At 39.2% G+C, this 13,945-nt stretch overlaps 1 protein-coding gene across 2 annotated transcripts in view; it reads left to right on the top strand.

The window, feature by feature from the left end:
• Window positions 1-8,091: 8,091 nt before the first annotated feature.
• BRMS1L (BRMS1 like transcriptional repressor) overlaps window positions 8,092-13,945 on the top strand; it is a 40,461-nt gene continuing 34,607 nt past the window's right edge. For both annotated transcript variants that reach the window (XM_001926256.6, XM_013989042.2), the window contains exons 1-2: window positions 8,092-8,360; window positions 11,949-12,039. In XM_001926256.6, coding sequence (XP_001926291.1) covers window positions 8,219-8,360; window positions 11,949-12,039 — 233 coding nt within the window. In that variant the 5' untranslated portion in view covers window positions 8,092-8,218. The remainder of the gene's footprint in view (window positions 8,361-11,948; window positions 12,040-13,945) is intronic.

Raw genomic sequence — 13,945 nt, 5'->3', positions numbered from 1 at the left:
CTACATGTCAGCTTGCTGTACAGCTGGATCCTTAACCCACTGAGCAAGGCCAGGGATGGAACCAGCATCCTCATGGATACTAGTCAGGTTCTTAACCCACTGAGCCACAACAGGAACTCCTAGTTCTTTTTTTTTTTTTTAGTATAAATCTAAGACTGTTTTAAAAATTCAGTCTCTTAAAACATTAAACCTGGGAAATTTTAAAGCTATTTTAATATGTTTAAAATAGCAATGGTAAGCCACTGCATGATAACTTTCATAATTTTTTGAAAAATGTATTTATGAACTATTTATGAAATGATTAAAATGTCTTTAAAATATTTTGTGAGAAAAGTATCATTGGTTTAAATTGTTTTGAAAATCTTAATGTTTAGCTAAATAGAAGACAGCTGGATTCTTAGGCTGCAATATGTTCCTTTGAAGTATATAGAAAAAAATCTGGCTTTATATAGATATGTAATTAGAAAAGGGAAAATTTTAATAGTTTTTTTTCCAGATAATTGTGGTCACTATATTAAAGCTAAAACTCAGCAAGTGGTAGTTTCTTAAAGATTAGTTGTGATATGGACTATGAAAGCATACCAGTAAATTTTTGTATTCTTTACATGAAAACCTTGTGCCTTAACTGAATCTTTTACCCATGCATAATTTTATAAAATTATGCATTTGCCATTGGAAAATAATTTTTCAGTGAGTTACTCAGATATTCCAAATGTTAATACATTTCATTAAGCAATATAAATATTTTAAAAATCACATGCATCAGAAAATCCTTTAAGTATTAGAAAGTTGTCATGCTCACCATGGTAAATGAATGTTTTCCAAATTCCTAATTAAATCATTTGGAAGCTTGAATTTTATCTTTGGTAACAAATACTGTCAATTGTTTTACTAAAAGTGACAGGTTCACTTTGATTTTTTTGTGTGAAAATATTTGCTGAATATCTGAATAACTATAGTCTGTCACTTCTTTCGAGTAAAAATGCTGGTTCTTTGAATCAAGTTGCTAAATTAGCTAAGAATTCACTTATGCAAGTGTTTTTCCTGAAGAGCACCATTGTACTTTAGCATGCAGGGTTTGCCACAGAAAATATTAAAAAGATTGATTCAACGCTTGGGATCTCAAAAAGAATAAATTTTCCTGCTTCATCAAGGATATTTGTAAGTGAAGCTGCCAATGAAGAATAAAATGAATATTGGTATAGTCTGGTACCACTGCTTTCATGCTAATGTGCCAAACATTTACCTATCATGGCTTTTGCACCATCAGTTCCAACATCAACAAATTTTGTAATTTCTTTCTGTTTTAAGTTCATAGATTATGATTTTATTTTTAGAGGAGACAGGTAGGATCCACACTTAAGTCAAGAAACATTAGAACTAGGAATATAATATACATGACAAATAGAATTAACACTGCTGTATGTTATATATGACAGTTAAGAGTGTAAATCCTAGAGTTCTCATCACAAGAAAAAAAATTTCTGTTTAATTTTGTACCTATATGAGATGATGTATGTCCCTAAATTTATTGTGAGAATCACTTCTTGATGTGCGTAAACCAAATCATGCTGTATACCTTAAACTTATGCAGTTTTGTCAATTATATCTTAATAAAACTGGAAGAAAAAAAGAAGCATTGGAAGACATTTTGTGATCGGTTTAAGGACAGAGAACAGAAAAGAATATATAAGGAATGTAGAACTTCTTAAGTGAAATATCTTGATGAGATGTGTTGAAGGAAAAGTGGCTGGCATTATGTATTAGCACAAGGAAATGAATCAAAGATGTAAGGTCACACTATAGTGTATATCCTCTCTCTCATGCCCCATATATAATCTCTTCCCATGTTTTTTTGATTTTATCTCGTACTCTCTCAAGCTTGTCCATTTTTTGGGCACACAGCCTGTACTCCTGTCCAAGCCACTAGTATCTTACTTCAGCATCTGATTGATTTATTCCTTTCCTTTGTTCCTATCCAATCTATTTTCCACTAAGCAATCAGTGCTCTTTTTAAAAAGATCTCATCTTTAATGTAATCATCACTAATCTAATCGTATTATCCCTTCCTACAAACTTCCCAATGGCAACCCATTGCATTTAGGATTAAAAAAAAAAAAATCAAATTTCCTCCCATCATCTACCCAGGCCTGTGAGATCTGGCCTTACCCTAATTTAGCAACCCCACCTTGTGGCCTTTCACTTTTTTTTTTTTTTTTTTTTTTTTTGTCTTTTTGTTTTTTGCCTTTTTGCCTTTTCTAGGGCTGTTCCCACAGCATATGGAGGTTCCCAGGCTAAGGGTCTAAGTGGAGCTGTAGCTGCTGGCCTATGCCAGAGCCACAGCAACACCAGATCTGAGCCACATCTGTGACCTACACCACAGCTCACCGCAACGCCGGATCCTTAACCCACTGAGCAAGGGCAGGGACCGAACCCGCAACCTCATGGTTCCTAGTCGGATTCGTTAACCACTGAGCCATGACGGGAACACCGCCTTTTACTTTTAAACACTGACTATCCATAGTGATTTGTTAATTCCTCAAATAGGTAAAAGCTATTTTCTACACCAGGATCTTTACATATGCTGCTGTTCCCTCAGTTTATAATATTCCTTCCAGCTGGGCTTACTCCAAACTTACCTCTCATGTATTGGCTGAAATATGACTACTTCAGAGAGATCTTATCTGACACCCACTCCCACAGGACTCTATGTTGTACTCTCATAACACCAGCAGAGAGTATATCTTCATTTTTATAGTTAATTGTTTAATGTTTATCTCTTTTCTCTAAGCTCTGTACAAATCAGAGGCTGTATCTGTTTTGTTCACTGATGAATCTCTTGTACCTGAAATATACTATGCATTCAATTAATAGTTAATATGTAATTGAGTATGAAAGGGGACTTTATTTTATTATTTTTGTGGCTGTGCCTGCAACATGTAGAAGTTCCCAGGCCAGGGACTTAACCCATACCATAGCAGTGACTTGACCCCACTGCTGTGACAACACTGGATCCTTAACCTACTATGCCACAAGGGAACTCTGAAAGGGGACTTTTGACAGGAATAGGTAAGAAAGATGGAATATTTAAAAGTATTTCATTTACTGCTCAAAAAACACACACATTAAAAAAAAACAGCTGTTGGAGTCAGAACTCTTTCAGCTGAAGTTAATGAACAATCAAGTCAAAACGGCTACAATAAGAATTTGTTGGCTCAAGTCTAAGGATTAACATAGAACACATGTGGATCCAGGTGCTTAAATGAGGCCACCAGGGATCTTTATCTTAGATGTGCTTTTGCTCTCTGTTGTTTCCATGCCTGCCTCCCTGTTTCCCTCAGTAGCATATGGAAGGAGAAAGGGCTCCATAAACCTAGGCTCAGAGGCTTAATAGAAGTTGTAATTTCAAAAGACAAAATCTCTTTCCCAATAGCTCCAATGAAAGTTCTGGCAATGCCCATCATGGTCTAGATTTGTCCACATGGCCATGCCTAAACCAGGAGAATTCTGATTGGTCACTTGAACCATATGGGCTAAATGGAGCAGAGGGAGTTCTTTTTTTTTTTTTTTTTTTTTATAATTTTTTTTTTTTTTTTTGGTCTTTTGTCTTTTTTGTTGTTGTTTTTGTTGCTATTTCTTGGGCCGCTCCCGCGGCATATGGAGGTTCCCAGGCTAGGGGTCGATTCGGAGCTGTAGCCACCGGCCTACGCCAGAGCCACAGCAACGTGGGATCCGAGCCGCGTCTGCAACCTACACCACAGCTCACGGCAACGCCGGATCGTTAACCCACTGAGCAAGGGCAGGGACCGAAACTGCAACCTCATGGTTCCTAGTCGGATTCGTTAACCACTGCGCCACGACGGGAACTCCAGAGGGAGTTCTTGAAGGAGAAAATTAAGGAGCTATTGCCTCAAAAAGGGGCTAGATACTGGAAAGTCCAAAACAAAAAAAATAGCCACTTTAAGTACAAAGAAAAATTATCTGAAGAGGAAGAATACATATGAAAGATAAAACTGCACAGAGACTATTTACATTTGAGAAAAATCTTAGAGAAAGGGAAAATTTCTCTACTTAAATTATATATTGACAATAGAAAAGCACAAGCTAATTTGAGCTATGAGGTAATGGAATAATAACAACATAAATATGAGGAATAGGAATATTATCAAATTTATAGTTGAACTAATCCAAGAACTATTTTATGGAAACAGACAATTAATACAATGACAGGCCCTGTACCAGTGAACAGGGCTATGTTAATTAAGCACTTTTAGACTGTTTCATCCTTGAGCAATTGAAATCATGGTCTCATGCAATTGGTATAATTATAAATTGGTCTCAGTTGTCAATATAGGTCTCTAAAGACCTAAATTTTGTAAAATGTTTACCCTGTTTTGAGTGTTAGCCATGAGTTGCTGCCTCTGGTCTCCTGCCTTTGTTTTTCCAGCTACAAGCATCTGGCTTAGATCAATCAACAGTGACAAGGTTTGTGAAAGCACAGCTGATGTCTTAGTGCCACCATGTGGTAATGGTTGGAAATAAGTTTCCTTCTCTTTAGAGGCTGATTAAAAACAAGCACAAGGAATATAATGAGGGTAAATCAGAGCAAAAAAATGGGCTTAGAGCTTCTTTCCTATATCTGTTTTATTTCAAACAGTGATAAAATTAAAAAATTTTATGAACAGAAGTTCTAATATTTTTTTCCTGACCCGTAGGATATACTCTCTGGTTACACACACCCACTTTGGGGACCACTGACCTATAGAAATCCTCACACACGTGCCCAAAAAGATACATACAAGAATATTCACTGAGGAGTTCTCTTGTGGGTTAAGGATCTGGTGTTGTCACCACATGGCTTTTTGTGTTGCTGCTGTGATGCAGGTTTGATCTCTGCAGCTCCAGGAACTTGGGTGGGCACAGCCAAAGGAAAAAAAAAAAAAAGAGAGAGAGAGAATATTCATTGAGGCAAGTGTTTTTAATAATGAAAAAATTGGAAGCAACCTAAATTTCCACTAACAGGTAAATGAGTAAAATTTTTAATATTCATTCAATGAAATTTATGTACTCCATAGACTATCTTAGATCGGGTTAAAATAACTAGATTAGCGCTACCTGTATCATAATAGATAAGTCTCAAAAATGTTGTTGAGGAAAAAGGAAGTTGTAATGTATGAGACCAGTTTAAAACATGCTAAACACTCCTTTCTATTATTTATGGATATGTACATACACACAAAAAAAGGTATGTATACATGCATGAATCAAAAACACCAAAGGTCAGAAGAATGGCTCTGGAGGAGGAAGGAGAGAATGGGACTGAAGAGGGGTCTGGAGCAAAAGTGGTAAAATGCTAAGATTTGACAAAGCTTAGAGGTGCATACTGTGTTACATATATCATATTCTGCATAGTTATCTATATGTCTAAATTATTATATAATATTAAAATATTCAATAAGACTTATTGGAAAAAAGTTACTCCAAAGAAAGTATGGGAGTAAAACTAGAAAGAAAATGCCAGAATTATTTTATGTCTACTCTATGCCAAAGCAAACCCAGTAGGAAGCAGAGAGGTATAGGATCATCTATGTGAATACTAAAATGACCAAGGAGTATGAGAGGCATATCATGGAAGGGAATGTGCCAAGAGCTAAAATCTTCAGAAAAATGGGGAAGAGTGACCCTGGGAGTATGTACAGGACAGCCACAAGCAGAGATACTATGTGGTATATTCTGACGACAAATTGGGGCTTTTTAGGGAGGAGAGGGGGAAGAACATCCAGAAGGACTGAGGAGGACAAGGAACACACCTACTCTGTGACAATGCTCAGTGGGAGCAGGGGTGCAGTGTCCTGGGGAGAGCCACGTTTACTTTAGAACAGGAAAATTAAGGGACTGTTTCAAAGAAGAGGGTGAGCACACAGTAGATTTTGCTGATGACTGACCAAGAGTTTTATTTTTTGCTTTTTAGAGCTAAACCCACAGCATATGGAGGTTCCCAGGCTAGAGGTCGAATTGAAGCTACAGATGCTGGCCTACACCACAGCAACTCGAGGTCTGAGTTGTGTCTGTGACCTACACCATAGCTCATGGCAACACCAGATCCCGGACCCACTGATCGAGGCCTCAGATCTAACCTGCATCCTCATGGATTCTAGTTGGATTCGTTTCCACTGTGCCAGGAAGGGAACTCCTGACCATAAGTAAGCATGAATGAATTAATGCGAAGTGAGAGGAGCTCCTTTTGTAGCTCAGTGGATTAAGAACCCAACATAGTGTATGTGAGGTTGCGGATTTGATCCCTGGCATGGCTCAGTGGGTTAGGGATCCCATGTTGCCTCAAGCTCCAGCGTAGGTTGCAGATGCAGCTGGGATCCGGCAGCTGCAGCTCAGATTTGACTCCTAGCTTGGGAATTTCCATACGCTGCAGCTGTGACCATTATAAAGAGAGTGAAAGAAAAAGTGAGACTTAAAATGGATCTAAAGATAGTGTAAGCCCTACAAAATGTAAAGTGCTACATTAATGGAAGGCATCATTCCTACCTTTTTACTTTTTTTATTTTTTGTCATGCCTTCGGCCTGTGGAAGATCAAACCAGGGATCAAACCTGGGCCACAGCAGTAATCAGAGCCAAAGCAGTGACAATGCCAGATCCTTAACCCACTGAGCCATCAGGGAAATCCCAACTCCTACCTTTTAAAGGCTAGATTGAGGAAACTTCACTCAGCTTTCATGGTTTGCTTTATATTAATTTGTATTTTCCAAGCTGACAATATTCTTTTCCAGCCTTATTCATTTTTCCCCTTATGGTTTCTCTTACATTTGCTACACATCTTTTTAAAAATCTATTTGAGGAGGGGAGAGAGAAACTCCTTTTAAGCAAAACACCACCCTGTAACTCTAATTGCGCAATCTTATATTATTTTGTCTGCCTTAAACATAAATATAATGATGACAGGACTTTTAGAGCTGGAAGAGAACTTAGCAATAACATAATGCAACCTTCTTGTTTTACCACTGATGAGATATTATGTGATTTGCCCAAATGAATTGCCTGGTTATCAGTAGAACTAGGGCTAGAATCCATACCTCCTCTCCAGCTTCCTTCTGTTTTTCTTTAAGCAGCAGAACAGAAAGCACTTGCTACAGGGGCACTGTGTGATGGTGGTTGGGTGTGGGCTCTGATGCTGGACTACTCAAGTTCAAACCTTAGCTTTGCTACTTATTAGTGGTGTGACTTTGGCCAAGTAATCTAACTTGGCGCTTCAGTTTCCTCATTTACAAAACGGAAGGCTAATTATATGTAGTTCATGGAGTTTTTATAAGGATTAAGTGAATTAATGTACTTAAAGCACATAACAGTGCTTGGCACATAAAGAGTGACCAGAGTGTATTTTTCATTGAAAACTTAAGACCGGTGGCATTTTCACGTTGCATATGGTAAAAAACGAATGCAAAAAATACTAGCTGAAAGTGCCATGATAAAAATTCCTTTCTTTCCATATTTTTGATTACAAAAGTCTCAAAAAACAATTGGAAGATTTTTGTGCAACATAGAAAGTGCAAGTTATCGTCAGCAGAAACTAATTTATTAATATTAGTTTATTAGTGGTAATAAATATGCTTAGGTAAAAACATTTCTCCAGTTCCCTCAGCCTCAAAGGGGAGGAAAAATCCTCGGGCAAAAGACCTTTTCACATCTGACAGTAACATTTTGGATAGCTTGGGCGCTCAGACAATCACTTGGCGGGAAAAGAATAAATAAAGACCAAATTCGCACAATCTGTTTTTGCTTAGTTTACAAACTCCGATCGAGTCTGGCAGCTTTCATGCCTTGTGGGACTTGAAGTCCAGAGAGGAGAAGCAAGCCGGGCCATTGAAGCTTGGAAGCCGGCTGCCCCTGCGGGTCTTGAACCACTAGGGACTACAACTCCCAACATACACCGCGAGGCCGCGCCGTAATTACTGGTAACCAACCGGACCCGAGCTACACAAGCCCCATCCCCCCGGCTAGGAGCACTGCCTCCACCAATGGCAGAGCTCCCAGCGCAGAGCCTGCGGGTTAGGTTGTGAGGCTCGGGCCGGGGGCGGGGAGGAGCCGAGGGGTTTCAGAACGAGCTCCGCCGCTGGGTGGGTCGGGGCGTTCCGCGCGCCCTTCACTGAAGCGGCGGTGGCCGGGCTGGGCACTGGGAGTGGGAAGCGACGGCGCGGCTGGAAAATGCCAGTCCATTCTCGAGGGGATAAGAAGGAGACGAACCATCACGATGAGATGGAGGTGGACTACGCCGAAAACGAGGGGAGCAGCTCTGAGGACGAGGACACCGAGAGCTCGTCGGTCTCTGAGGATGGAGATAGCTCAGGTACGCGACCCAGCAGAGCTGGGACCCCAAGTCCTCGAGCCAGACTAGCGCCAGGCCGCTCTCTGCACGCCGGCAGCTGCGTCCTGCTGGGAGAGCGGGGCGGGGAGAGAGGGAAGGGGCGGAGACTCACTCCCGGCCCTCGGTAGCACCGGGACTGTTCGCCGGGCGCTGCCTGTGCTCCTGGCGGATCCCGGTTGGCGGGGCGGGGCGGGGCGGGGCTGGGCAGGGCGCGAGCCTGGACTCGCCGCACTTCTGGACGCCGCGCGGACCTGCCCACGGTCCGCCCCGCCCTTGGGACCTCCGGGCTGTGCCCGGAGCCGTCCGGAGCGAGGACTGTCCCGCATCCTGTCTGGGAGACTCTGGAAATGCCTCCTCTCCTCAGACCACCCACTTCTTATTTTACACCTTTGCAACCTTTACTTCGCAACGTGGGTGGGTTGTCTGAGCCAAGGGTAGATTTGTATTGGCTCCTGGCCGGTTTAGAATTTATTAATCTCAGCTTCCAAGTCAACGTGTCAGTCAGTACTTGACATCGGTGCTCTTTCGGGGGGCTGACGTGGGAGCGGTACCGTTTGCAGCATCTCTCTGAACTTTTCAAGACTGAGAGGAGCCCAACATCATGGATGATAGTTTTTGCACCCTTTTAGGAATTATTATTTTAAAAACAAATGGAATTTGTGATTACTTGGATTCTTTTTTTCTGTCCATATAATGAATGTGAGACATTATTTTTTGTCTTGGTCTGATTTTGGCCATGTAAAGCAAGAATTGATGACAGATTGATGACAGTGTGTTGTCATCTCTACACCCTCTTTTCAGGTTTCCTTTCAAAGAACCTCCGTGGAAGAATGTACTGCAGTCAATAAATCAACCAACCCCAAATAAGTGTTTATAAGTGACTTCTTCGTGCAATTCTGGGTTCTACTCAGTGTGAGGTATAAATAGTTACGATCTGACTTCAATTAAAGATCTTTCATAGGTCACCACTTCCTTAAATTGCCAATTGAATGCTTAACTGTAAACAATACTGTAGGAATTCAGAGGCAGAGGAAATCTTTTCACTGTGGAATGGTTAGCAAAGGCTAGTTGAAGGTGGAATTACCTAAGTTATCTTGAAGAATGGGTAGAATTTGAATTGGAGTTAGTGTTCAGGTGTTTCTATAAGGGGAGGAATGTAGGAAAAAGTGCCAGCGCCGGAACTTAAAGCTTATTCAAAAGAGTGAGAAAATCTGGTTGACTGGGAGAAGAATCTGAACTATAAAAAGAGAAGATATAGATGTGAAAGATTTAAAAAAAAAAAAAAAAGCAGGAAGCAGGGTTGATGACAAGTTTAGGAGTGAAAGTAAGAAAAAAAAAAAAATCTCTGGGGTAGCATGAACAGAAATAGAAAAGTAGAATCCGACTAGGAAACATGAGGTTTCAGGTTCGATCCCTGGCCTCCCTCAGTAGGTTACAGATCCATCGTTGCCATGAGCTGTGGTGTAGGTAGCAGACATGGCTCAGATCCTGAGTTGCTGTGGCTCTGGCATAGGATGGCAGCAATAGCTGGGATGAGACCCCTAGCCTGGGAACCTCCACATGCCGTGGTGTGGCCCTAGAAAAAGGCAAAAAGACAAAAAAAAAAAAAAAAAAAAAGAAAGAAATAGAAAAGTAAAAGATTTGTGATGAAAGTAGAAGGTAGAGTATTACAGACATCTTGTTTTTGAGGTCATGGTGGTATAAAGCCAGAGTGCCCCAAACTGACAGGTGGAAATATGGCATTAAAACCTGCCTGGGATGGGAAGCACAGTTAGGAAGTCATCAGCCTAGTCATGAAAAAAGGTGAAATGTCAAAAGTGAAGAATACAGAGAAAAAAGCGAAATGCCAAAAGTGAAGAATACGGAGAAAGAACATCTAGACTGTATGTGAATGTATTTCCGAGATCTGTGAAACATTTTATCTTTAAGTGTTTATTTATTTATTTTTTAACGGGAGCTAGGAGCTTGCAAAATGACATTTACTAAAATTTTGCCTCTCTGATTTTTATGTTGACCTTTATGATTTTTCACTGTTTTTTATCCTCAGAAAATAATGGACAACCTAATTTGTGAAGAATGTAATAATAATTTGAACTAAAAGTCAGATCTTTTAAGTGCAAAGAAATTATTTGAATATATTTTGCAGTTTTGCATCTTGCGAAAGCATCTCTTTTCTCCCATGTATCTTACATGTTAAAATTCCACAGTTTGGAGTTCCCATTGTAGGTCAGCAGAAATGAATCTGACTTGTATCCATGGGGACACAGGTTCGATCCCTGGCCTCGCTCAATGGGTTAAGGATCCTGCATTGGCATGAGTTGTGGTGCAGGCCTGCGACTATAGCTTTGATTTGACCCCTAGCCTGGGAACCTCCATATGCTGTGGATGCAGCCCTGGGAAAAAAAAAAAAGTTTCCAGTTTTATTCTTCTCCAGCCTTGGTCCTGGGCAGGTGCTAAGGCTACAGGACAACTGTACTATCCAGAGATATTTTGGAGTGAGTCATCCTGAGGGACCAAATTTTAAATAGCCAAGAAATAAGCTATTAAGAGCCAGAAATAATTTTAATCTGTTTCAGAAAAGTTAAAAAGATCGTATACTTCCTTGCTATAGGAAAATAACTTAATTCTTTCTGATAGTTTGACCTTTATTGGATGAGGATCAATATGCAGATCATTTTGTGCTTCAGTTACTCTGATGTGACAACTATATGTGATATAAAAATAGAAGATAAGAAATATGAGAGGTGATAACTAGCAGTTGCTTTCCTTGAAAATTTTCTTGTTTTTCTCTTCATTTTTCTCTTTCTCACTGACTGACAGTAATTTTGGGAGAGGGAGCAATAGGAATCTAAGAGTAGGAGAGCAAGATATTCTGTGGTGAAGATAATAAGATTAGTTTTTTTTTTTTTTTTTTTTTGAGACTGGCAAATGATTCATGTGAGCAGTAATTAAAGAAGAATTCCTTAAGTGTTTTTGAGCAATATTAACCTTTAAAGGACGTAATCATTTTGGTGCTTAAGTTCTGGTGAATCGGTGGAAAACAAATCAAAGTGGATTAATTACTTCATAGTCATAGTTTAATGTCAGCTCCTTAAGATGATTTAAAAATGAATAAAAATAATGTAGTTTCTGCTGTAGCTGGCACAGTGGGTTAATGATCCAGACTTGTCTCTGTGACTGCCAGGTTGATCACCAGCCTGGCCCCAGTGGGTTGAAGGATCCAGTGTTGCTACAGTTGCAGGGTAGGTCACAGCTGCAGCTTGGATTCAAACCCTGGCCAGGAATTTCCTTATGCTGTGTGTGCCGCTGAAAAAGAAAAGAAAAAAAAGAATAAAAGTAAGAAGGTCTAGAGACAGTTACAGTTTTAACTCTAATCTGTATTTTTGGTTAAAATCTATAGTAGAAATTATTTTTGACAAATACTTACTTTCTCTTAAGGCTTAATATAGACCTTGCATATCTAATTTCATATTTCAGTTTTTAAATTTTTGTTACCATTTGAATTAACATTTAGATATATTTGGAACATAAAATTAATCTTATCTTTCATATTTTCCTTTTTATTAACAGAAATGGATGATGAAGACTGTGAAAGAAGAAGAATGGAATGTTTAGATGAAATGTCCAATCTAGAAAAACAGTTTACCGATCTCAAGGATCAGTAAGTAGTGACTTCAGAAAGTCATTGTCACTGAATCTCACCCATATCACATGTACACTAGCATGAGAGAAATTGTATTCACTCCAAACTATTTTCTTTTTTGTATTTTATGGGACTGACTGATCTGAAAAAGTCTTCAACTAGTCTTGGATTGCTAAAGACCTAACTACCTAAAGAGTTTGGGGGCTGGTTTTTAGAGGGGATAAAAGATTTTTAATTGGGTCTTGGTAATTAAAATGTTTTCCTGGGGGAGTTCCTGTTGTGATGCAGTGGAAACCATGAGGTTTTGGGTTTGATCCCTGGCCTTGCTCAGTGAATTAAGGATCCAGTGTTGCTACGAGCTGTGGTGTAGGTTGAAGACCTACTCCATCCTGCGTTGCTGTGGCTGCAGGATAGACCAGCATCTGTAGCTCTAATTCAACCCCTAGCCTGAGAACCTCCACATGTCGCAAGTGTGGTCCTAAAGAGCAAAAAAAAAAGTTTTCCTGGGTTTTTGTTCCCTTGGTTCTAATCTTCATTCATTCCTTTGCTAAATAATTGGATAAAGATAGCATTAAAAAAATTTATGAATAAGAGATACTTTCCAAAGATGGCACAGTGGTTTTCGTCTGTATCTGGATAGTACATACATAATGCATGTGGAAACATATAATATAGTGTGCTTCTTACAGCAACTCTGTAAGGTTGAAAGATAGATAGTCTTATCTCTAATTTACCTATGAGAAGATTGATGTTCAGAGAGGGTAAGCTATTAGTCCATAGTTCATCAGAAAGTGACAAATTAAGCCAGGTTTTCTGCCTCCTATTGCTATGATGTTCCTCTCATTAAAGCACATTACTCTGGAATAATTGTAGTGGAAATAGAACATAGGCTCTGAATCCAAGCTTTCTTGACAGATTACAAAGTATAATAATAGATTCTATATTATCTACTGTAAAGATTGAAATGAGCAATATGCATAATTCTTAGCTAGTTGTCTGGCATGCAGTACGTATTTATTGGATACTGTTTTTTCCCTCTCTTTATAATGCCAGAACTCTTATGTAAAGTTGGTAAGACAAGAATGGGCCCAAGTGATTTGAGAGAACAGAATAGATGCAGTTGAAGATTAAAAAAAAATCTTAAAGGTGAGCTCTCACTTTGGAACTTGCTGTCAAGGTCATGGGGCATGCTGCATTTTAAGAATTGTAAATGAGGAGTTCCTGTTGTCATGGCGCAGCAGAAACTAATCCATCTAGGAACCATGAGATTGTGGGTTCGATTCCTGGCCTTGCTCAGTGGGTTAAGGTTCTGGCATTGTCGTGATCTGTGGTGTAGGTCGCAGACGCAGCTTGGATCTGGTGGTGGCCTGCAGCAACAGCTCCAGTTAAAACACTAGCCTGGGAACCTCCGTATGCTGTGGGTGAGGCCCTAAAAGGACAAAAGACAAAAAAAAAAAAAAAAAAAAAAAAAAAGAATTGTAAATGAAAGAGACAAACTTCTGAGACTTAGAGTACACCTTAATTTATTCAGAAACTGGTTCTTCAGTTTATGAATTCTTTGTGATTTTGCTGCTTATTCTTTTTTTCCTACTTTTTCTCTAGAGAGGCCCAAAGAAGAGTTGAAAATCCATTTAATATTTGGAATTACTAGACTAAGACATTTGTTTACCACATGAATCTTGCTATTTATGCCATTTCTGGTTTTAATTTTCATTGGTAATAAAGATGAATATATAGGTAATGTTCAGTACTAGCATACAAAATTAATATAAGCAATCCAGAATAATTCAGAGTTTAAAATTTTGGCCTTAAAAACGTGAAATCAATTTCTTATTCTGAAGATTTACATTATTAATTTGAAATGAAAATTAGTTTAGATCCCCAAAAAAGACTCCATTATTTGGGCAACATGGAGAGTTCATTT

This window comes from Sus scrofa, chromosome 7 (assembly GCF_054392235.1).
Source record: "Sus scrofa isolate SSC_HxYL_T2T_F1_AM1 chromosome 7, Sscrofa_HxYL_maternal_Yorkshire_Landrace_v2.0, whole genome shotgun sequence".
Taxonomy (NCBI): domain Eukaryota; kingdom Metazoa; phylum Chordata; class Mammalia; order Artiodactyla; family Suidae; genus Sus; species Sus scrofa.
This window is presented reverse-complemented; position numbering and strand designations above follow the sequence as displayed.